The sequence below is a fragment of the Meleagris gallopavo genome, chromosome 4, assembly GCF_905368555.1.
Source record: "Meleagris gallopavo chromosome 4, MGAL_WU_HG_1.1, whole genome shotgun sequence".
Classification (NCBI taxonomy): Eukaryota; Metazoa; Chordata; class Aves; order Galliformes; family Phasianidae; genus Meleagris; species Meleagris gallopavo.
Genome location: NC_139407.1, coordinates 44,577,546 through 44,603,253, shown reverse-complemented (window position 1 = coordinate 44,603,253; position 25,708 = coordinate 44,577,546). Strand labels below are relative to the sequence as shown.

The 25,708-nt window shown below is 37.2% G+C and overlaps 2 protein-coding genes across 3 annotated transcripts in view; one reads left to right on the top strand and one right to left on the bottom strand.

Annotated features, from left to right (window-relative positions):
* Positions 1-111: 111 nt before the first annotated feature.
* The window catches only part of PPAT (phosphoribosyl pyrophosphate amidotransferase), a 42,933-nt gene continuing 17,336 nt past the window's right edge, over positions 112-25,708 (bottom strand). Inside the window, exons 2-11 of the mRNA XM_085223101.1 lie at positions 12,475-12,541; positions 8,833-9,039; positions 8,113-8,225; positions 7,876-8,021; positions 6,778-6,850; positions 5,596-5,747; positions 4,338-4,465; positions 3,848-4,069; positions 2,970-3,090; positions 112-1,605 (exon numbers count right to left, since the gene is read on the bottom strand). Coding sequence (XP_085079227.1) covers positions 1,430-1,605; positions 2,970-3,090; positions 3,848-4,069; positions 4,338-4,465; positions 5,596-5,747; positions 6,778-6,850; positions 7,876-8,021; positions 8,113-8,225; positions 8,833-9,039; positions 12,475-12,541 — 1,405 coding nt within the window. The 3' untranslated portion in view covers positions 112-1,429. The remainder of the gene's footprint in view (positions 1,606-2,969; positions 3,091-3,847; positions 4,070-4,337; positions 4,466-5,595; positions 5,748-6,777; positions 6,851-7,875; positions 8,022-8,112; positions 8,226-8,832; positions 9,040-12,474; positions 12,542-25,708) is intronic.
* Positions 14,603-25,708, top strand: part of PAICS (phosphoribosylaminoimidazole carboxylase and phosphoribosylaminoimidazolesuccinocarboxamide synthase) — a 35,565-nt gene continuing 24,459 nt past the window's right edge. Inside the window, exons 1-4 of one of the 2 annotated variants that reach the window (XM_085223109.1) lie at positions 14,603-15,002; positions 19,412-19,498; positions 22,907-23,344; positions 24,332-24,421. In XM_085223109.1, the coding sequence (XP_085079235.1) occupies positions 14,618-15,002; positions 19,412-19,498; positions 22,907-23,344; positions 24,332-24,421 (1,000 nt within the window). In that variant the 5' untranslated portion in view covers positions 14,603-14,617. Of the gene's footprint in view, positions 15,003-19,411; positions 19,504-22,863; positions 23,345-24,331; positions 24,422-25,708 lie in introns of both variants that reach the window. The other variant, XM_085223110.1, reaches the window with a different exon arrangement.

Sequence of the window (25,708 nt, the reverse complement as noted above, 5' to 3'; positions counted from 1 at the left end):
GAATTGAGACTTTTGTGATCATGTATCAGGCACAATTGCTACAAATTCCACCTAAGTAAGCTCAATTTTTAATATAATGACCAGTGCTGTAATTCTCAACTATGTGCAAGATGGGGAAGAAAAAAGCTCTTAAACTTTTATTTTTCTCTATTTTTGTAGCAGTGTCACATGTAATTTTAAGGCCAAAATACACAATATTAAATAGATAATCTAAAATCAAGTTGCTGGTACTTTGTGAAAAAACACAGGTATACAAAATATTTTTTACAATTGTGCGTTCATTTGCAGTAGTTTCAAAAGGTGCTTTTCTGTTTCAGCTAGTGGTTCATTTTGAGGTGATCTTTATGTATACAAGTAACTAACTGTGACCAATTAAAAATATTATGCTAATACAATTAAAAAGTTCAATACTAATGGTTCTTCAAAACTCTTTCTTTTGAAACATTACATTTATTTTAACAGTAGTGAAGTGTAAAAAGAAGAGTCTGGCCAAAACAACACAATCTTCAGTTGTTATATCACACTTACTGTTAAGAAAGTGACTATATTTTTGAGTGAAGTTTGGACGTTAACATAGATAGAGCACACTGAGTAATAGCTCAGACTTCAGAAATTGTCAGGACTTGTCCTGGAGAAAACAAGATGTGAAACAAAAAATAAAAAATGGCAGTGCCAAGTGTTTTTCTCTTTCCACATTCTATTGGCCACTGGAAAACACCTGAAGATATGCGTTGGACTTCGGAAAAGAATTTTGAAGTTACAAACATAGAAAGCTTTTGGCTTACAATCTCCCTGAGTGTTCATTTTTAAAATCATGTAACAGACATTATGTTCATGGAATCTGGACACTTAGGTACAAAGGGCTTGATTTATAATGGCTATTTAGCTTATATGCTATTTAGCTATATATATATAAATGGCTATTTAGTAAGATATATTTTTTTAAAATCTAAGCAAAAGCTGCCAAGGAAGCAATTTGACTCTTCAGATTTTTTCCAAAAGAGAGAAGCAAGCTTCACATTCCTTGTACTGATTTTGATAATTTGAAATTACACCATATGATTTATAATTTGTTCTTCAACTTTGTGAATAAATCTGACACAGCTCACAGTCAGGGCAAGACTAAAACAAAAAGCTTTGGGACTGGTAAATAATTATAAACACTTTGGTTTTTACAATATTTTAGAGAAAATAGAAAGCACAACTGTGCTTCAAAACTATATGGTTTTATATTTTAATTTGCTTAGATAGTTTTTGTCAGCACAGACTTTATCTAAGCCATTTCCATAAAGACGTAGTTAGTAACAGTAATCAGTTAGCTCTGGTAAGCTTTACATATTACCTAAACGTAAGAAGGCTACTAGCAAGAAGGCATCTTTGAAACAGGTGCATTCATCAATGGATGAACCAATGTCTATCCACTAAAAATTCACCATTCTAGCTCTACAGGATACTCTCCAGTGAGACATGCTGTGCAATGACCAATCTTTCCAACACGCGATTTCTGGGTTTTAAGACTGTTCTCATTCTCTTTTCTTGCTTTGATGCTTTCTTGTACAGATGATACGAGCCCTTCCACAGAAAGATAAACAACACTGTCGGCCCCTAGAGGAAATAAAGAATTCATCAGTTAAAAGCTGCAATTTTGTTCCAAATGCAGTGCTCTTACAAAATGTGAGTGCACTGTTGTATTGATTACAATACAAGGTGGATCACCTCACATCAAGACAATAGTCATGAAAAATAACAAGACCATAACAAGCCTTGCCCTTCTCCAATTATTTGTACAGGGAACAGAATCACTGAAATCTAGACAGGAGGTTCTGAGTTGCAAAAATTGAAACAGAATTCAGGGTATGTATTAAGACTGTCTAAACTCTGAGCAGTTTCACAGACTTATTTTGCATTTCAGCTCTGGAAGCAGGTGTAACGTGTGACTCAATTCCCAAACTAAACTTCTTACCAATAATACCCTTTCTGGAACGTGGAGGAGCAGAAGAACATCATGTTAAAAAAAATTCAGTATTCAGGTCATGAAAATGTTGTAGCAGTAGAAAAGTTTGACAGCCTTTTCACATAATCACTTTTTCATTTACACTCACTATTTTATGTGAGTATATAAATATGTATTTATTTCTTAAATACAAGATCCTACAAACTTGAAATATTTCAACATGCCTTCATGATGATGATTTTGGAGAAAGGAATTAATTTTAAGATTAGACAGTATTTACACAAGAAATCTGAGTTTAAAGTTTTCTAACCACAGCTATATTCTTAAACCATTTTTAAAATACTTTGCAGCACAACAAGCCATATACTAGATTTTGTCACTCACAGTCCTTCACACAATTTCTATTACTGCTATCTCCATGATGAGCACATTATTTACCACGTCGCAAGCAACATTAAGTTACTGGTTCTTTGTTCTGCTGTAAATGTAACTTGCTCTAGAGATTAAATGTATTTAATTAACATTCTTTGATTAGTTTCAAATGTCATTTCTTTCAAAGTGATGCAAATTCCAAGAACTTAAATTTGTAGAAAAATCAGTGGGTGTTTACAAATTTAGGATACATTTTTATGAATGTCAAGAAAGTGAAACTACATTAGTTTTTCATTACACAACAGATTTTCACCTATTTTCTTTCTGATATTTGCCTACAGCAACACTATGTGTGAAGTGTTTCCCAGAAGGAGTTCTAAGTACTGGAAATATGTTATTAGCCTTTACTTGTAACTTATGAATTATTCTAATGCTTTACATTAGTCAGAGAAATTCATTAACTGCATCATAAAATATGCAGCTAAGTTGGTTTGAATCAGAGGGAACACACAATATTTAGTGTGTCAACTTTTACGATTTTTTGTCAGTTTTGCCATTCTTGCCTTGATGTGTTCTTTATTTTGATGCAGGCAGTAAATACCTTGCAGGTGAAAACCACCTTTCAAAAAAACCCCACATTTACCTATATAGTTCGCAAGATCATGAAATTCAGGTCTGTTGGCAATCAGTTCTTCTTTTGTTGGAATGTTTATTCCCATGTAACATGGAAATCTTATGGGAGGTGAAGCCACACGAATGTGCACCTGAATAAAAACACAATTTCAAAATAGTGCTATTAGGTGAAGTTCAGCAGATCGTAATAAAATATCAAAGTCCAAGTTCTGCAAAATAGTAATGAAGAAAGGAACACAGCATTTGATCAAAGCCACGGAATGGTTAAAAGTAAGATAACTTTCAGATTTGAAGACGCAAAGAAAGAAAGGTAATTTTAGAATTTATCATTACAATTTCCTAATGTTCCATAAGGTTCAGTCTTGATTTTGCTTCTCTTCCGTAGCGTTCAATTCTTGATGCAGGTGTTTCAGTTTACAAAGTCAAACATCATATGAAACACTTCTGCTTCAGTGAAAAACTTGCTTACTGTTTCAGTTAAAAAATCTGAATCAATTAAACAAATGTGCTGTGATGACTTAAAGCACGTCTGTTTACTGCAGTACGTGAATGTATTTAATGCATGTGGCAGTAACATCACACCAATACTTTTTTCCTCATCTTACCTAATCTGTTTTCTATTCTAGTTGTCAGTTAGCACTTTATAAATGGAGACATGTTCCCCTGTTCCTCTTCCCTTAATCTCCCAAAAATCAAAGCCAAAGAAACAAAATAAACTTTTCAACCCACCATGACAAAACACACACACCTGCCGCCTTTTTTTTTTGCACACTTGCACTTTTAAATAATGGAAAAATGCAGAGTACAAATAAAGTAAAAACCCAGTGCTTTACCCTCCCATCAATCTTGTACTTAAATGTGTACTGTACAGACTAAAAATGAACTTACCTCTTTAGCTCCTGATTCCCTTAGTAGTTTTATTATGGGAGAAATAGTATTGCCCCTCACAATTGAATCATCAATGATAACAACTCGCTTGCCTTTAAAATTGTCAGATAGAACACCAAACTTCTTTGCAACACCAAGTTGCCGTAACCTCATATTTGGCTGGATAAAAGTTCTTCCCACATAGCGATTTTTACAGAGTACTTCAACATATGGCAGTCCACACTATAAACAGGAGACATTAAACAGAGTTAGTGTCTGTAAAACTGGTTATTCTGTTACTGTGCTTTAAAGAAACCTTAGGATTCAGTATAATTTCACAATAACCAAACATCTTTGAAATACCTTATTGGAGTGGAATAATAACAAAAATAAGTGATGCAGTGACTCAGAAGGTGTGAGGCCACTCTAGTAGCCTGTGCTGAAATACACCACTACAAAAAAAAAGGTATGTGTAGATATACTTGAGAAAAGAAAGCAAATTAACACAAACCTTTTGAGCATAACCCAGAGCTGCTGGGGTTGCAGACTCTGGAACAGTGCTGACCAGGTCTGCCTCCACAGGTGCTTCAATAGCAAGTTGCTGGCCACATCTCCTCCTGACTGAATACACCATTTGACCTAAGAACAGCAATAAGTATTTTTCCTGGTATGCATAATTCAGATTTCCTCTCAGATTGCTGTACAAATGTCTGTGGTAAGTTGCAGGCATAGAAGTCAGTGAGAAAAATTTTGGAGTTAATAAGCAGTCATTCACACGAGCTCATTTTTTATTTCCACCCATCATGTCATATTATAACATTCAAAACTCTATCACTACACAGAGAATTAACACCCAGTCTGCCCTAATCAGGTAACTAAACTTCCTGTGGATGTTACAAAATCTACTTACAGGAGCAAAGAAGAAGAAATTATGCCTGCATGTTCACAATATGCATATTCTATTTTTAGTCTGTTTTCCTAAGCAAAGTTTGTGCAATCATTCTGTCTGTCTCTATCTACTTACTAATTTTGAATCAGTTGGCTATATTTACCCCACATTCGTTAAGGCAAGAAGAGGCCTCAAGAGCTTTGAAGGTCCTAAAAGTTTGGAACCAGGAGAGGAAACTGGAAGTACTGTGGTGACATAGGCAAGGTAAAGGTACAGAAGACAGTACTAGGGAACATGAGGGAAGTGGGGACATTGCTAGGTATGAATGTGCTGGCTAATATCACATCTCTAAGACAATTTTCAGAAGCTTCTACTGAAATAAAGACATTAGACTGACAGTCCCAAATACTTAGATAATTCACAGATTTAGAAGTTGTATTAAAAGTGTCTTCCTGAAGTAACCCTTTCTTCCAACAAAAACACTAAGATAACGTTGTTTAGCAGATTCTCTTTCATAGGTCTAATTATTTAAAAAGTTTTCTAAGAACTAATACAGTTCTTAAGTCTCTTGCTTTGAAGGGATATTTCCACTACCTTAATCATGTTTGTGGTTCTTTTTGTCCTTTCCATGAGGCTACGCAGGCAGGCCTGACTGAGGCAGTATACACAGACAGGAACAGGAAGGTGATGCTACATGCTTCTCCTGAGTCTTATATCCTCAAGAACTGTGCGAGCCCATTCTGTGCCAGCCCTGTTGTGAAAGCTCACACTCACTGCCACTCTGCAATGATTTGAGATCCTCTCTAGAGTCAGTTGTCCTCCAGAATATAACCTCCCATTATTTCGGGAGGCAGAAGGTTTGTACATTACATCTTCTCACCTTCAAAGATACTGTCTGGTCTTGCAAAATAAACATATTCAAAGATGCAGAATGCTGACGGATCTCCTTCCGGTCTTGGTACAACATCCAATGTTTGGACATCGTACCTGGATATTTTCACAATCTCTCCAGGAAGTACCTCACGATAGTACCTTGAAAGAGAAATACGCAGCATTTAGAATGACAGTTTTAAAACATAAACCCTATTGGTGGGAAAATTGCTTTAGAATATGATCTTTTTCTTGTCTTAGGAGTTGATCTGTTTTATGACCAACATGGTAAGAGAAGTGACCTTTACTAGAATGGCCTGAATTAGCACCTAATAGCAATAAATTAATACTGTGATACCACAGAATTCTTCCCATATGTGGGATGTAATCCAGTACAAAAAACACAGAAAAACACACCCACAAGAATACTATACAGAAGACAATAAAAGACTACTAAAGTTATTACATTCTTTCCTGGTTTTGCTTTTCTTTCTTCGGGTAGTGTGTTACCCAAATGCATATTTTTGTAATCTCGTATTAAGAAATTAAATATAACTGCTCTTTTTCTTTTTTCTTTTTTTTTTTTGACATCTCCCAATGAGCCTTCAATCTCTTTTTGTTTCAAGAAAGTGTTCCATTTTTCTTTTTACAGTGTTTTAGGTAGGGAGGGAATGTGAATCTCATGTATTGCTTTAATAGATCTAATGTGTTTGCACCTATGGAAATAGTTTCAAGTGCCTGTCACTTTTTTGAAACAAGGAGGCCATTTGATAGCCAGCATATGCTATTGCTCAAGTTAGTACAACCCATAAGCTACCACTGCAACCTCTTCCATAGCATTACTTTATAATAACATGAATTTCACTGCTAACTAGGGTAAAATTAAAATCGATAAGGATATTCAAATTTAAAGCAACAAGAGGCATTCTTGAGGTTGTCTTTACTCTTATTTCCTGAACATGTAATTATTTAACTTCCTTTACATTAACTCAATCAAAAAAATAAACTCTCAAAAGACAGAATTGGCAAAAAAAAAAAAAACCAACAATCCCCCTCCCCTTCCAAACAGTCAACAAACTTATCCTTCATGTCTTTACATTGTTAGAGATTACGATACTTGGCAATTTGAGGCTTAATGTTTAATTGCTGCTTGAGGAGACCTTTCAGATCAAGTGAGAACCAGAACACTTACTCAGCACCAATAGATAAAAAGCTACAGGATTCAGAGGAGACTACCCATCCTTCTGTTTCACTGTTATCTTTTCCTGAAATAAAAGATTTCTGTTATAGTTAGATTCCACAATTTTTGATACCACTCTGCATACCTAATACAGTACTTGTCTTGCTATGTTCTAGTTTGCCAAATGCTCAAATTTAAATTTGCAATGGTTAGCACTCCAAAATTTCTGTATCATTTTAAAAAATGTAAGCACCATAAAGTAGTTCTAGGCACAACTGGTAGTAACAGCATCATATTCCTGGTTCAGAAATGTTGTCTCCACACTATTTCAGATTTTTCCATTTATAGTTGAATTGCTCTAGATATATACAATTACTTCTGTTTAGACAAGAAATTCCTTATTTTTTTCTTATGTTAATTGTGTCCATAGCCTTTTGACTACAGTGAATATTGTACTCAACTCCAATAAAGATAGTACAGGCACAGAACAGATCAAACCAAATGTCTGTATGCTTTAAAAATCTTGAGTTTTTTCTTGTGCTCAAAGGACTTTATTCCCATCAGTTGATGTGAGCACTTGGAAAGTAGAAATACGTTGTCTGTAATCCAACACCTGTTGACTGTCTTACACAAAAGAAAGGAAGAAAACTGACATTTTTTCTGCACTGGATATAGTCCTGGATAAATGACTCCAAATGGCTCTGCTTTAGTGAGAGGATGGAGCAGATGACCTCCAAGTCCCTTCTAACCTCAGCTGTGATTCTGTTCGTCCTTGCTTTCCTAGTTTGGTGATAAGAACTTAGTTTCATTTTCAGAAATACACTGTTGCAGTTGGGGTGCCTAATTCTGACACTGTCATCAGGCAGTATTCACTTTTGCTGAAAACAGAAACAATGTTTGCAGGCTTCTTACAAATTACCTTTTCCTTACACCACTACTGTTAGGAATTTACAAAACTGTCTTTTGCATTACATATTTCTATCTCTACTTCAGTAATGCAGCTGTAATTACTTAAATTGATGGCTTCATGTGCTAACATGAATGTGCATATTCATATATATATATATATATATATAGGTGTATGAATATTAGTTTATTCGTATGATTTACCTTTTCCATTCATGTCTCCTACTGGAATAAGGCGACCAATGCAGAGAGGGCGATTCCCATATGGATCACGTACTGCATAGATTATGTCTTTATGCATAATTAGCAATGAATATGAAGTTGGAGTTTCATTCATTAAATTTTTAATTCTGCAATGAGACAGAGGTGAGCATAATCGTGTGTTGCACACCATGCTGAGAATAGATTGCTGTTCTTGCTTCTGAAACCTGTAATCCTCACCTTGCTACCCAGTCAGCAGTGTCGTCATTTTCTAGAGGAGGTGTGAAAGCCAGCAGCTGGGTGATCAATTCACTGTCAGAACTGGTTGACAATCCTACACCATGCCGCATAAGCTTTTAAGACACACACAAAAAAGGGTTATCAGTAGTAAAGTACTTATCTTGTCATACCTTTGCCTTGCTTCAATGCAGGAGTAGATCCTGTAGATTTTGGATGGAATTTAATAGCACAGATTTCACACTGAAACATCTGCTAAATTTTAAGCAGGTTCTTTAAAAAATACTCTTCCAGCCAAATAGACTATAAAATCTGTCATTTGATGATCTCCTTATGTTTGTGTCCTGATAGTGCTCATGATGAATTTTGCAAGCCAGAAAGTAAAGACAATATTGCAAACAAGAACGTTTCATATCATGATTACCTCACCTAATTATTATGTCTCTCTTAGCTCTAAACATATGATCATTAGGAATTAGTTTTCTCACTTGACATACAGAAGTGTTGACAAATAGACTAGAGAACTAGTGAGTTATGCCCTTTAGTAATTACAAATGTCTACTCTTTCCTGGGGCTTCTCCTCCCCCAGGGCTATTTGGATTATGATGCTCTTTCACAACACACAGTAGTTTGTCATTAAGTACTCATCATAGTAAACTTTCTGCTCATTTCTGCTTCATGCTCAGAAATGAATGATACTGGGTTCTCCCAGGAGATACTAACCTTCCTCCTCAGTCGTACAGCATTTGTTAGTTCCCCATTGTGTGCCACAGCGATCTTTCCATGAAGAGTTTCTACAACAAAAGGCTGGCAGTTCTGCAGCTCAGAGATCCCCGAAGTAGAGTACCTGGTGTGCCCGATACCAAGGTTTGAAACATATAGCTTCTTCAGGCTGTCTGCATTGAACACGTGATTTATAAGACCCATTCCCTTCAGGAGAAAAGGAAAAAAATTGTTGTTCTGTTGTTTTGTTTTATTGGCAGTGTGCTCATTTCTCCTTGTGCTTGTTCCTGGTAATAAATACTTTGCTTGTTCCTGGTAATTAATACTTTGCTAGAAAGGGAAATAACCCGAAATCTACAAGAAAGAAAGAAGCTGATTAGGTGTCACAATGATATGTCAGATACCATTACTCCTATTTTTAGACAAAATATTATACATTTTCGTTCTGAGGATTTCCACTGAACAATCTATTTCCTGACTAAAAATGCACCCTTCGAAAAACACAACCAAAGAGTTAAGGCATTTAAAAACGTAAGAAAAAAGAATGTCCAAAGGGAAGGAAAAGAAGAAAAAAGTTGCAAGATTCTCCACTTAGGATATACTATTGGCAAGTTAGTGATATATATGATTTGCTTTTATACTGGTCCATGACAACATTTATCAGATTGCAGTCATTCCCATTTATCAGACTGCAATCAATGTCAGAAGCAAAGCTTTTTCTTGTTTACTTAAAACAAACATTTCATACATCCAGGTTGCCTTCTATTTAAAGCAGAAATGCGTCAAAGCGTTTTAGTCAGCTGTCAGGAGCTTCTTATGGCAACAAGCGCTATGTGGCAACAAATTAACAGCAAGAATAGCCTGAAAAAAAAAACCTGCACACAGTAGAAATTAAGACTGGATTCCAAACCCTCCTACCATTCCAGCTTCTTATGCTGCCTGTGGAAAATGTTTATACTTCTAAGCCCCTGTTTCCCTATGATGCATGGTAACTGTGATGTACATGAAATCACACACGATAAGACTCTTCTAGGATCTGTAAAGTTACATGAGAGAGATTGAAAAGTCATGATTGCTTTATGGCCTGTGCTGTGGATACAATAACAACACAGTGGGATAACATAGGAAGGAAGGAAATCTGGTGAATCGTTTGCAGAACTCAACCAAAGCAGATTAAAGAAAGTCAAGCTTTAGAGTATTCTGTTCTTTGTCTGGATAGTCAAAATACAAAAAGAGTGAGGTTGCACATATGGTTTTAGGATACTTGCTGTCATGTTAAAAAGTTACTGCCACAAGCAAAGTAGTGCTTTTGCTTTAATGGTTCAGCAAACTATATGCCCAATCAAATGTCACCTATTGTCTCACAAATTACATGAAATCTGTACCATGTGCAGAAATGCAATCGTGCTCTTATTTCACTTAGGCTTACTTATGCCAACAGGAGATCTGGCACTTCACAGGTCCAATGTTAATGGATGTGGCTATCTGAAGCACTGCAATAGGTTAAACAAGCAATGCTATTCAAAACACATTTGGTGACACAAGTACATAATCTTTAATATGCATAGTGAAATATTTTGATGATTTAGATTGTGTCAGTGGGACAACGAATGTGAATTACACCAGTATAAAAAATTCCTAGTGAATGCAATCTTATTTCTGTATGTCCCAAGTCTGGTATATACCAGAAAATGATAATATATCTACTTTAATATAGATTTTTCTGCATATCCAAGCATGCAACAGTAAGACAAAACTCTCCTGTTACTGGTGTCACTACATCTATATAAGAGATGTACATTTTTCCACATCCTAGGCTAGTACAGCTATGACACTAATTTTTTCTTGCACAGAGTTGGCTGAAAGGCACTAACAGACAAATCTGGATGAGTCTTCTGGGAGAGTTTAAAACAAAGGATTAAAAACCTTCATCAGGGGCTATTAATCTACCTTCAAAGGCTGGTAACAATCAGAAAGGAACACATATCCATGCCTTAGGTGGTCCAGTTTGTACTCTAATCTATTGGCTTAATCTGTTGACAAAGGTGAGCTTGCACTAATGCACAGTGTTGTAAATCGATGCGGTGAGCAGCAGGCAGCTTTTCCCTTCTGTTTTTTTTCTGCTATGAAGAATGCCAGCTGGTGTCTGGAGGACAAATGGACACAGTAGCATCTTCACTGCTGAGATGTTTTCATGGTGTAGTTTAAAGTCAGAATCCTAAATGTATTTTCACCAGGGTAACAGACCCAAATGTTCCTTACATTAGCATAATTTCCAGGATTATACAAGTCAAATCTGTTGTACTCCACAGGCTGTTTATTACACTTTAGTTATTACGCTTTTTAAAAGTGTTGAATCCAAGAAAGGTATTTCAAGGATAAGAGTAAACATCACATGCTCTGCAACTCTTAAAATATCAAAGCTGATACAATGAGAAAGTCAATTAAACTCTTAGCATGACAGTTAAGTATGTCAGCTCAGTAACATCGAAAATCTGCAGATTATTTTATTGCCTGTTAGAATTTCATTCAGATAAGTAATTTTTACTGCAGGATTTATTTATTCATTTATTTTTAAATCTCACTTGAAAAGAAAGTTGCAATTCCAGTAAACCTTAAGGTAAGTTGAAACCCAAGCAGAAGCAGGAAGGAAGAACAGATAACACAGTGTGGAATTTGAGAAAATAGGCATTTAAAAGTGTGTAGGGGGAAGGATGAGGTTGTAAGTAACAGATAGGAAGGGGGGAAATTCCAGAAAAGGTGACAAACACAATGCTCAAGAGATGAGAGTGTGCACGAGGCATGGAACAGTCAGGCAGATATGCATGCTGCTGCAGCAAAACAGTTCTTACTCTTAAACTGATTTGAACAGCTTAATTAATCTTCCTCAGAGATGCCTAAACATAAAGATGAACTGCCTTCTGATGGTGGTCAGAGAGCACACTCATATCAAGTGTGCTCCACAGTTTTGTTTGCTGAAATAGTTTTATTTCTAGTCCTCTGCTCTTCCAGGATTTAATAAGATGATGATTATCTTTTTCTGGATGAGCAAAACCAATCCCTGAGCTTGCAGAGATTCTCCTGGCATATTACTTGAGGCTGTGGTCATTTAATGGCTTTTAACTTCCCTTGGGATTTTCTCAGCTTGAGAAAGACTGGGTGACCTTCTCAGATCTCCACTCAATCATTTACTAAGTTTATGTTTATTTGTAGGTGAAGTAGCTGCCATTTCCTTGATTCTCACTAAGCTAAGAATTAGTTGGCCATGTACTTCTGCAGAACCTGTACCTATTTTCCTTTTCTCTTCTCAAGTTGCATTGGTGTACTCTTCCACATCTCTGTAGTTAACACTTTAGGTGCAGGTGGAGTTTGGAAAGCACTTTTTAAGGTAACAAAAGCCTGATCTGGATACTTCTTTCTGTCTACTACAGTGTATGTGGCTACACCCAGAAGGGATAACATTGGTAGATTTGCTTTAAACGTGAGTTTAAACAGACAGAAATCACCCAAATAACACAATTAGATACTATCACTCTGACAATGCCAAAACAGCAAATGAAACCATGCTGCTTCCCCTCTTTCTAATTATTATTGCTGAAATATGCATCTCACTTGGGCATCAGCAAAACATTTACACTCTACCTTGTGCACTTTGAATGCTTGAGATGACTCTCCATCACTTGTCACAATTCCAGCACTCTCTTGGCCCCTGTGGACAAAATACAAATAAATATAAAGGATGGAAATACTTAGAATGAAACACCATATTATGCTATGGATTAGTGGCTTTTCATCTGTTCTTTACAACATGAAATTTTAATGTAAATTTATTTTTTGTTTCATTTTACACACTTGTATTCAAAATTCAAAACAGTGGTTTCTTGCCCATGTTGTGCTCTTTTTTTCAAAACAGTCACATAAGGTTTGTGCCTAAGCCCACTGAATTCAGTGGAAATCTTTCCATTAATAAGCATTGGCTCAGCCTCTTACTGCAGTCCAATTTCAGTGTAGGCATAAAATAACAGCAGATGTTTAATCTGAAAAGCCACTTTGCAGTGCTAGTACTCTAACACTAGCTAGCATCTATTTCTGTTGGGGTTTGTCTGAAGAAACTTCTGGTTTTGCCTAAAGGAATGCATTTTTTCTCCCACTGATCACCTACACAAATTTTTTGCACTCTTGCACCTAAGCAATCAAGCTAGCATTTACACCACTAACTGCTGTGTGAACCCTCTGGCAAAGTGCTTGAGAACATAAACCTAAGCTTCTGAACCATAGCAAAACAGTTCTGGTGTATGGTGTCATTGAAAATGGAAATGGTTCCACTATGGCAGACCATTCTCACATGGCAGCTGTGTTTTGCTAAGCAGAAGAGCACTATCAGCTAAACGGCAGCCTTGTCCCTAGCCTGCTGCTTTTCCTCCCAGTTGTCTTCCCTGACTCTGTGCAGAGCCCATCTGGTCTGCTCAGATCCCACTGCATTCTCGTACATAATAAGAAGTAAAAGGGAAAGATGTTTTTCTTAGAACTACTTAGAATATTTTTAGAATACTAGAAGCTGCTATTCATCCACTGGACTGGTTTAACTCAACTAAGGAATTATCAAGTATAAGCAGTAATAAAAGTAGCTGTAAACCTACATAACAGATTATAATCTACAACTGAAGATTTTCTTTAAGCCCTAAAACGCTTATATTTGTCACTAGACCCACTTATGTGTACAGCAACATTTAAAGAACATTTACTCAAAGAAAGCAGAACAAAACAAACTTCATACATATCTGAATGAATTTACTCTACAACTGATTTGAAAGATCTCTGAGGAAAAAAAAAATCAGAGATAAGAAAACCCTTAAGTACATTTATTTTAACTCAGGAAGATGTCCTGTCTGTTAATTAATGACTGGCAATAAGATTAAGGGTTGATACAACACATTCAGCAACTTTTAATCCAAATTTCAATATTATAGATGATTTCCAATTCAATATTGATAATGTCCCTTAAAACATCACCAAAATCAAACAGAGGGAGAGAAGCCAACATCGTGAATAAAAGGACTTTGCAAGTAGTGGGCTTACATCTTTTATGTAGTGCTAATAGAAGAAGAGTAAGCACAAGCAAAATGGCTTATGCCATTTTACCAATTCAGTGATTTTTAAGTAAGCAAGCATTTAATTAACTCATCACCGGTAGTAAATGGACAGTAAAAATGCATACAGAAATGCATACAAGAGCCCACAAGTTTTACAGCAAACGCCACTTGGCCATGCAATGGTGAGATTGTGCATCATGCCCACGTTGCTGCCACACCGCCCACACCGCCCCGCAGCCCACACAGCGGCCGGCAGCAGCTTCACGTTGCTGGCAGAGAGGAGCTGCCGCAGCGCTCACACACAGCACCCACGCACCGCGTCCACGCAGCCTGTCCCCAGCATGGGGTGGGTGCAAGCACAGCTTGCTTTCTGCACCCGTGTTTTTCTTGCTCAAGGCAGCAAGCCAGCCCAACCGGCTTTGTTGCCCTGATGGCAGCGCGGTGGTGACCCCGGCACCATTTTCTACACAGGGGGCTGAGAGGCCACTCCAGGGGACAGACAGAGAGCCGGCTGATGGCAATGCGGCTGCTGAGGGCACACTGGGGCTCTGGGTGCCGGTGTGGAGCTCAGGGCGGCCTGCAGCCCGCGGTGCTCGGGGCGGCGCACGGAGCCGCCGAGAAGCAGTCGCCTGGTTGCCTAGGGAACCAGATCTTGGCTAGAAATAGTGAATCATTTCCAGGTCACTCTCAACATGGAGAGTGGAGCGGGGAAGCACTGGACTGAGGAGGAGGTTAAAGCCTTGCTAAGCATCTGGTCGGAGAAGAGCATCAGGAAGCAGCTCCACGGCACCCTGAGGAATAAAGGAATATTCATCTATATCGCCAAAAGGCTGCAGGAGTTAGGAGTTTGTAGAGATTGGAAACAGTGCCGAGCAAAGTACAAAAACCTGAAGTATGAATACAGAACAGTTAAATACGCCCGCAACTCCGGGGATGCCACTAAAACCATGAAGTTTTTTCATGACCTGGATGCCATACTGCGATGTGAACCTGTCGCACACTTGGCTGCCGAGGGGAACAGCAGGTGCTCCACCACCGCACGGCTCAACGCCAGTCCCACCGCAGACAGCAGCCAAGGTAAAACTCTTTCTGCTTCTATATCCTCCCTTTGTTTAAAAACTACCAAACGAAAAGCCCCCAGCCCCAGGCAAACAAGCCCACAGCCTAAGTTTGCCTGCTCTGCACTGAGGCTGCCCAGCCTGCCAGTGCTGTAGAGCAGCCCCAGATGGGATGCACTCCGGCACAGGGCAGGACATATTAGCACCCACCAGTGTTGAAGTCTGTAAATACACTGTAATTCTCACCAAATCACGCTAACTGCTTGCATAAAGCCTCTGTAAGTACTCTGGTGTCAAGGCTCCTGCACAGAGGTCATGCGTTAAATTAAGGAAAGATGGTTGTGTGTGTTGCTTTTTTTTTCCTTTTAATTTCATTTGCGATACTTTGGAACCATGACTATTAGAGCTCCAGTCCTAAACTTAAAGAAAACTGAATGTAGATATGGAAAATGTCACAATTATTTCAAAAACTGTTACTTGTGACACAACTGAAATTTCTAGTTTTTATTTCTCTGTAATTGAAATTTCAGCTATGATGACCAAAGGTAAATTAAATTATTCTATAAGAGATTAACTTCATTTTTTTGAGAAACAGAGGGATATTTAATAACTTCCTATTAAAAATTGTAATGTGCCTATTAAAAATTGTAATGTGCCACCGAAAAGTAAAAATCATCATGTTTCAATATTCTGAGGCAAAACATGTAACTACAACTGCTCTTATTCTGAAGGGTTTTTTTTTTTTAACCAAATTAGTTGCTTTCCTTGTTTGATTCAGCCCTCTTTACATATGCATTTAAGCTGTGCTTAACATTTCATTAGGGTCAATCTGCTATTCGACAGCATTCAAACCTCCTCATCACATTTTGAATGTCACTGAAGCACAAGCTCCAGTAATAGTTGCAAGTATTAAAATAATATGGCTACAAAGAGAAATTCAAAGACAAGCTCCATTTGTTCCATTTGTATATACTAATTTACATTAATTAAGACTGTGAATCTTTTTAAAGAAAACAATAAACCCACTAAAATAGTATTAGAGGAGCTTGCCAATGGCACAGAGATGCTGGACATATAGCTTACCACTGTACTCTTCCAAGGCTCCTTCTACAATGCTGTCTTACAGGTCTGAGAAAAAGGAATTAACATTTCTCTTGCCACTGTTTACCTTAACTAAAAGCTCAACCTTAATTTGTCATCATTAGCAGAAAGCCTCTAATCTGTCACAAGTCACTTTAAAATAAAATGCCAATTTCATGCTATTTTAACATGTGCTGTCTGCACAATGTATTGCTACTACAGTCCATTTTTATTTTTAAATATCCAGAACTGAGAACCAAATCTGTGGCTGATACAAGCTGTTAACTCCTGAGGAGTGCACAAAGCTAAATCAGAGTCCCTCCTCTCAGGATCTGAACTTAAGTTATCCTCTGTGTTTTGATGCAGTTTGCACCAATTGTTAATCTCAATTCTCATCTGCTTTCGACCTCTTGTGAGTTTAAATCAGGAAGGGTTGATGGCAGTTATGACTCCCAAATTGGAGAAAAACACAAAAAATAAAATAAAAAATTTTTGTCCCCGAGGTGAGACGCTTCATTTTGAAGCATTGACACAATCTGTTTTTAAAGGTGGTATAATGAAATATATCTCTGAAATGCACAAGCATTTCTACTACTTCCTTTACAAGGAAAAAACGAAAAACAAAAAACAAACAAAAAACCCCAACTATTTTATAAATAGAAAGTAAATGAAACTGTAATAGTAACTGTAAAACTGTAAAATAACTGTAATTGTAATAATGTAACACAAATGGTAACAATTTAAATGCAAAGATTCCCACAGCCATAATTTAGCCACAATAGAAGCTTGCTAAGGAATGAATGTGCCCTGCAGCTATGCAGCACACACACATCTGCACCACGGACAGTGCGAATAGCCGTGACAGCATCAACTTCCTTCATTTAAAGACACAAGCCAAGTAAACAGCGCTGCTTCAGGGACAGTTGTGGTGGCTATGACAGGAGGAGTTGCCATGCCCAGTGTTTTGAAATTCAGTTGTAAGGCTGAAGTGGCATTTGTGGCTGTGCTGCTGCTGGTCAGAAGTGTCTCGTGGGTGCAGATGTGAATGTGGCACTACCACAGATGGCAGCGTGAGTTTGCACAGCCCGCTGTGCCTATCCACCATCAACATCACAGCTCTTCTGCTGCCTTCGGGAAGAAAGGGACTATTTCATACAAGTATCTCCTGTTAAGAGCTGTGTACATCTGTGTCCTTGTAGGTGTCCTCCTGAAGTTCTGTTTAGCCACTGAAAGTTACGGGAGCAGAGGGACGCATGGTTCTACCTCTCTCTTTTTTAGAAGGGGCTGAGAAGCCTTATTTTAACAGTTGGAGGAACTCAAGGCTTCTGCCTTGCATAGGAGGAGCAGCAACAACAAAAGGCTATCAGAAAACTAAAACCTGTGCCAAATAATAATATTCACTACGCAGATCTTATCTGGAGAACTTAGCTGTCGTAAAGTGTTATTTAACATGCACAATACGGATAGTGCACACTCCCAAAAGAACTCTTTTACCATTCTGCTTAGCCTCAGTTTAAATATTCATACTCATCCTTCATATAAAGCTACAAAGTTTTGTTTGATTATTTCAACTACTAGGATACTGCTGAGGAGGGGAAGGAAGGAGAAGAAGGGAAAAAAAGAAGTCAAATTCTATAGGACTGAATGGTGTTTCTGCAGTGTTTTCCTGATTTTTTTTTTCGTATCTTATAAAGTCAGCTTCCTTTAGAAAGTAATTTAGATAAGCTAATAGTTAAAATCACAATTAAATCAAAGAGAGAGGTGTCTGAGGACAAACTCACTTTCCTTGCCCTTTGCTTTACAACAGCAAATGTAGAAAAAAAAATCTAATTTCAGTTCAGTCAGAACAGAAATAGGAAATTGTTATCATATGCACTCAAGTTAGATAGCTACTAGAAAAGATCCTATGAAAATGCGAACTGCAAATGCCACACATATGTCGTTTTCATGTCTGGACTTTAACATTACTTAGCATTCACAAATATTCTATATACACAGCTTTATTAATAAGAGAATGCAATACACGCATGTAAACTTTTTTACTCATCAACTACTTTTTTCCATCAAATATCCTTTCTTTCAAATACAACGTATTTCATGTTTGTTGTTCTTATTTGCTTACAATATTAAGCAGTTTATTTTTAAAGTGTACCTTGTAAATAAAGCTTGTTTATCCCACTGCCCATTCAGTGGGGCTCCAACAAAGAGCTCGTTTCCCTCTCCACAGTTTGCTTTGCGGCTCTCAGGCAGATAAAGCACAAAGCCTGGCACTAGGGGTGGAGGCAGGAGCACACCTTTCTTCCTGTCAAGCCAGTTGCAGGAGATTACAGCTTCTGCCAGAGAAACAAGGTGGACAGCTGGCAGCAGTTAGAGATGAGGCCATAGTATCTATGAGTCATTCTGGGTCTTGCTGAAAGTCGGGAAGGATTTAGGATAATGTTTTCAAACAAATCTAGATGCAGTCAGGGATGCTACATTCCATCAGGACTGCACCTCATCACTGCTTGCTGTTATTACTGCAGTACTGCTGTGCAGGTAGCTTTGATCGATATGACCTACCTGGTTGGAAATGACAGCAGCTCACTCAGCATAACTGCAAAATCATCATTTCAAACTTCCTGTCAACACAGTGTGTTGAATACAGCACAATTTAATAGTCTGTCCTCTGTGAAAATTATGCTGACTCATAATTTGTGCTACATGTGCTGCTTTCCAAATGCAAGTAGCAATTGCTATAATGCTGCTTGTTAAAGAAATGTAGGAATGCAAAACTTTAAAAGCTAGATTGAATCCAGTTGGCTACAAATATCTCCATGCTCTACTCAAAGTATTTTCCCGCATTCCCTGTGCCATTAATCCCTAGATTTCCACAACTCTTTGTTGAACATCATTATCTTCATCCTATTCTTCTCTAAATGTTCTTTTTGGAAATATTTGTTTGGTTATATAAATGAATTCATGTTTATCTGAATCCATGTGCAAAGTCTACTTTTTTGTAAATCTTTACTTTACATTCTGTTTCCAAACTATAGTTTTAAAGTGCAACCTGTAATACCTAGAATCAGAAAAGTGTATGGGTCACTAGAATCAAGTCAGTTTCTATAAGAATTTTAGAATAAAATATATATCTAACAGGTGGTGTATGTAGATGTAAAGTAATTTAATTTAACTCTTGTAATTCCCGTCTTTTTATGGGGACAGGCTAAATGAGTTTAAATTTAATTTAAATACAAATTAAGTGTGGAGATTACAAAGTTACTCATTTCATCGTGTATGGACATTTTCACTTAAACTAATTTCTAATTTTGTCCATACCTATTTTTCATCTGAAAACTCTTTCCTTCCCAGGTGAATTATCAGTTTCTTTAGAAGACGATGAGGATGCACCAGGAGATCCACTACTTTTTATGTCACATGTCAGACCAGTTCAACTAGGTATAGTATGATGGAGCAGTGACCCAAAATAGCTTTCCAAGCTTTCAGAGGATTTTCAATAGCTTGAATATGCCATCATTGTCTGATCAACAAAGCTTTAAAATAATCACACCATTCCACCTTCTCCTCCCTAGTCTTAGTACTTAGTAGTCTCGTGCATCACTAAATACTTTTCACTGCATGTGATATGCCTCCTGTTCGACCCCCACTCCCACTCAAAAGACATCCCATGTTATAGCTTAATCATATTAACCATATTAGTTTTGTTAAATGCTACTGGAAAGCACGCCAAGTGGTAGTGTGTGATCCACATGTCAACTTGTGGATTTTCTCCAACTCATGTAACTTTTGCTTGAAGTAGTACTTAGTGAATGGCCTGAGCCAGGACAGCAGTGCAGAAGTCTGACCTCTCCTACTAAGTAATCCAGGTTCACAATAGTCTTCACAGCAACTGTGTCCTCTCTTCAAGCAAAGGGTGGTGAACAATGTTTTAGTCCAACAATACAACTTGAAACTGGCCAGTAGGACTCCTATAAGAGTTTTGCTAAGGAAAGTCATTGCAGAGCAAAAGAACAAATCTGGCAAGCTTTAAGGAAGGTGAATATCCTAGATGTGACCCCCTTCAAGAAGCTGCTAAAGACAACAGAGAGACCTGAACACATTTTGGGGAGAATAAGAGAGAACTGATGAGCTCATTCCTTCCCTGGATGAACAGCAGCAGTATCCTGAATCTCCCCAAGTGCTCTTTTCACTTCTGATAAGCCCTTTATGCCCTAGTGTACATCCCAGTCCCGGCTCAACTTTCATTACATAATCTCCAAGGTGCAATATTCTGAGAGAAAATAGGGCCCCAGCTAAACCTACGGCTTTTAATAGCTACACTACACTCTCTCTGCCTGGCATAACAAGAAATCAAGGATGAGACAAGAATGCCCATGCAACTGTATACATATATACTCATAAAACCAAAACTTTTATAGCCATATCTGAAACAAAGTTTACAGGAATAAGTCTGTGCTATCAGTGCTCCTACAGAACACTGCCAAGCAGATTTGTTTGGCCTGCTGTATGGGAACTGTTGAGTCACGGCCTGAACTACTTGATTGATCACCCGAGGCAAGCACTGAGCCAGCCATGGGAGCACAGGTGAAGGCAATTCACTTGTGTGACCATAAGGGGTAGAGCCTGGCTCTACTTCTCTTAAACTTCATTTAAGGGCTGACTGCCACTAAGGAATGATCTCTTTCTGGAGATTCCTCCTTTTGGAGTTTTCTATTGTGAGCTTAAGACACAGGCAAGCATTTCATTTTTGTCTCTTTCCACTATGATAATCTTAATCTAAACTATAAACCTTGAAAATACTATCCTAACTATGCTACTCTTCTAACTGTACATTTGCTAATTGTACAACTGCTAAATAACTTAATTTCTGGAATGCTTTCTATGAAGTCAGCTCAGTAATTTAAATTGCATAGGCTCTCAAGTATGTACTAATACTAGAATGTCTTCTCTAGTGCCACCCTTGATCTTTAGATTTCAGACAGTGGTTCAGACACCGCTAAAAAAAAACATTGAGCCCTTCATATCCATGTTGCTTAATATTTTGGTTTCATTTCAGCAGATTGCTCACTTTTTTCAAGTTGAAGAAGCTGAGAAAAATATCAAATATGGTATTTCTGATTATTAAGACAGGATATCCAAATGTGCTTTAATTTCACAATCATTTTTAAATGAATATGAGCTGAAATGAAGACATTAAAGAAAAAAATAGTGGTTATAACTGCTTTGTCTGTTTAAGGGTAAGATATTATTATTATTATTTTTTTTTTTTTGGAAGGTAAAGAGGAACCAAACAAGCAATTTTCTATTCTGCTCTACTTGCTCTGCATATAATAGAACAGATGATCAATCCACTGAGTCACTAGAACTCATTCAAACTAATGTTTATAACTGAAAGTGAGCTCAGTTGCAAATGAACTTCATAATGAGAAATACTGGACTATACAAGAAGTAAAGAAACCTTTTCCCTCTCAAACTACCATATACTGTATGGGTTTGACTGAGAAATGCAGAGGCAATAGAGGGCTGTCCTTTCCCTGGGGCTTTTTCCTCTGGTGTTCACAGTGCTCTCTGACAGTGAAGAATGAACTACTTTGGAAACACAGATAGGTGAAATACTTCCAGTAATACTAAGCAGAGACTACATCAAGCTTATCTGGTGCTGACAGTTGACAACCATGACAATTCCTATGCTTGCATTCACATGTAAGCTAGCATTTTCCCTCAGGAACAAATGAAGAAGGCATATGTCACCTGAAAATTACACTTTCCAGTAAAACATCAGTCAGTTGGCTGCTGTGGAATTCCAGTTATCGCAGGGCTAACAGGAAAAATACTGGTATTTCTTAGTACAGCTTTTTCACAACTAGAATGAATTACTGAGCAAATAATGCCTGTATCTAGGACAAGCTTGTCCCCAGACAGGTTATTATACTCAACTATATTCCACTTCTGCTGTCTGTGCAAGCAGAGGTCAGATATTTTTGCCATCACACAAAGCCCACTGACTATAATGTATCCAACCCCTGTATTCTGGCTTGCCCTGTTAGAATAAGCCGCTTGCAAAAGCATTTATGACTTCAGTATGACTGCAAAAAAAAAAAAAAAAAAAAAAAAAAAGTTACTGTTGTGGACTTTCAGTTTTGCTCTCTTTGATAAAACACTTTTTTTTTTTTTAATTTTTTTAAGTTATTTTTTGAAAAGATTTGTAAAATGCATGAGATAAAACTCCCAAACTAATTCCATAATCAATCAAAATGAAGTCTTTAAGCAAATTCGTAATTACAAATAAGGATTTCTTTTTCAATGCAAGAGATCATATTTCAGTGTTTACAGCGATTGTGTGGTATCTCCTTTACTTCCTAATGCTTTAAAAAAAAAAAAAAAAAAGCTGGAGACTGGAGAGAGTCATAATACATAATAGTAATACAGGTCTACAAAATAAGACACTCAAATTGTCATTTTTTTTCATTTAAAAATATGTTTTTTTTTTATCATTGAAATCTTGATATTTATGCTGACCTGCACTGAGAAAGGGAGCAGTTTTGTACTAGCAGATCCAGGCTCATTATCACAAAATGGGAAAATTCTCTCCACTTGTCTACTTCCCTCAAAAGGGGTGCTTTTTTGGAGTTAAAAATCGGATTCTTCAGATCCTTGCCCAATTTGAAGTTCTGCATGTATGTAAAACGAGAAGCATGAGATGAATGCAGGAAGTTAAGTCTTTATGCTAGAAAAATCATTAGGAACTAGCATACTTCATCCTCATTCTCTCTGTCCTTTCCCTACCCCGCCTACCTAACGAGGGTAACCTGTGTCTGTGTCTCTCCCCTACCCCACATGATGCAGGTAATCCACCGCCAGCTGTAGAGGCTTCCAAAACACCGGCTTTCATTCCAACAGTAGCAAATGAAGGAGGAAAACATTGGACTGTTAATGAAGTCAGAGCTCTGATACACATATGGTCAGACAAAAATATTCAGCAACAACTGGAGGGGACAGTGAGAAATAAAAGAATATTTGAACAGGTTGCTGCTAGACTTCAAAAGTTCGGAATTGACAGGGACTGGAAGCAGTGCAGGACAAAATATAAAAATCTGAAACATGAATACAAGAGCATAAAAAATGGCCAAGACTCAGGGAGTACAAGTAGAAGCATGAAATTTTTTAATGAACTGGATGCCATTCTGGGGCATGGTACCATGGAACGAGCAAGTAAATCAGATAATGAGGAAAGTGAGAGGCCTCCAGAATGGACAGAAGCAAAATCAGGAAAGGACTCCATAGGTAAGTACTCCAGCTACCCACACATCATTTAAAATTTTTAGTTTTAAATTTTTTGCAACAGCAATCTTAAAAATGAATCACAAAAAACCAAGCAGGTAGGTAAACCAATTTACTGGGTGAGGTGATGAAGGAACCCAGAGTAGAAATCCACTGTTTTGTCCAGTAGTTCACTTAATATTATTCAGATTTCCTCCAAGCATTTTCTATAGAACTAGGAAACAAAAAGAGGAAAACAAGATGAAAAGAAAGAGACACAGAGAGACAATTGTAATCAAAATGAAGTCTGAACAGACTGTTTGCAGCTTAGAAAAGAAAGGATCAGACTGCTACTGGACAAAAGAAGTGTACAGTTATAGGCAGTAGTTAAGAAATGTTTAACTTATTTTTTTTATGTTGTCCAATAAATTCAGTTTTACTGGACTTTTTGAGCTAGGTTCCCCAACTAGTGAGACAGCTATTGTAAAAATAGCAGAATGACTGGCATAAAGAATCCTGGCAGTTACTTGTTTTAGTGTGCTTATTGATGGATAACTTCATACTGAATGGACTAGTGCAGAAACAGAAAAGACCAATGAACCTACAGTGCATAAGAGTTAATTTTTGTGTGTACATCCAGGTAGAGGCATGTTGTTTAAAAACAAAACTAAAATCAAAGTAATTTATTACACAGTATACACAGTAACAATGATACATGGTGAATGACTTTATGGCCAAAAATATAAGCCTAGCAGGTTAATGGAAGAAGTCAATGAAGAAAAATGTAATGCAAAGATGAGTGGATAGTCTGATCAAAAATTACGAGAGCGTTTTGGGAGAAGTTTCACTCTTCAGTTGCTGTTTCTAGATTCTTTGTTTAGTAGATGTATAATGACTGCTGACATAAAGCAGATCAATAGGTTGGATGGCTCATTTGACTTGACACAGCACAGCTGTTCTTCTATGGAACACAAATGCAATGCCCTAATTAACACAGCATTATTTACACAGAAATACCTGGAGACACAGGTGAAGAGGACTCTATTAGTAATTTGTCTGAAGACCTACAGGTTGCAGATGTAAAGAAAGTTTCTGATTCAGGTAAACTGAAAAGTCTGCTTTTTTTATATAAATACCTAAATTTAGTGACCTCGGATAGATTTCTAAAAGAAGTGTGCATTGCAACAACAGTCAGAAAATGTAGTGGTCTTCAAATCAAAAGATATCACAGTAATAACCATATTTCTAATAAAACAGGCACACGTGCACATTTACAGTGCTCTGCTGAATTTGACAAAAACAGTCTATTAAATAACCCTTTTGAAGATGTAGCGACCACAAAATAAAGAAGCTATTGATTTAAGGAAGTTGAGTATAACGTATTACTACATTTACTTAAGCAGTATATCCTCAAGGTACATAATTATTCATCTCCTGCGCATAGTCTAATACAGTGTTCTCAATTTCACAATATTATTTGGTCAGTATTTAACAGAATTCTGTCAACACCCATGCCAGGGGTGAGAATTTCATTTTCAGATATCACTTTCTAGCTCATGGTGGACACTGAAAATGAAAGTCATACACTCCTTACAAAGAAACATTACAGCTTACTTCTGAAAGCATAACTTCCGGGGGAAGTGAGAGTTCAGCACTGAGCTCAGGGCATGTATGAAAGTCTGAAGGTTGAAGGATGCATCTTTCCTTGGCAGAGAGAACCTAATGGTCTCCTTCAGTAGCACAAGGTAGAATGTGCTCATAAGTAAGGTGTTAAGGAGTACTTCAATAGAATTTAAAATGGTCTAAAGTGACCTTGAAAGGTTTTAATGTCAAATTAAAAATCTTATGTCAGATGATGTTACTGTAAATACTTCTCCAGAGAATCTGGCAGATTTTCATATAAGGAAAGAAACAGCTATGACAAGTAAGTAAAGAGATAGTTGATGATGAAAGGTAATTTGAGGTATTCTGGGCATTAGCATTCTGGCTTCACCACTCAAGTGTAATTAGATTTATTAATTTAAGTTTATTTACAAAGAAATACAACTACCCTTTTACCAGATTACCACGGACACCTGAGCCATTCATTAGGGAAAAAATAGGTTGTCACAGAAAGTACATTTTCTAAAGAGACAAAATATATAAGAAATCCTAACTACTATTCAGTGAGATCTACTCAAGACAATTTGTAAAATGCATCAAACTCCATTTTCCCCCATCAACAAGTAAAATCACTACGTTGTAATAATACATAGACTCAGCAGTGCTACTAAACTGTCATAAGGCTTAGTTTTCAAATGCTTGCTATGTTTGCATTCCAAGAAGGTTACAATATTAACTTCTGAACCAGTTGTGAGAAAGTTAACCGTATATTTCTGGGACAGTTCT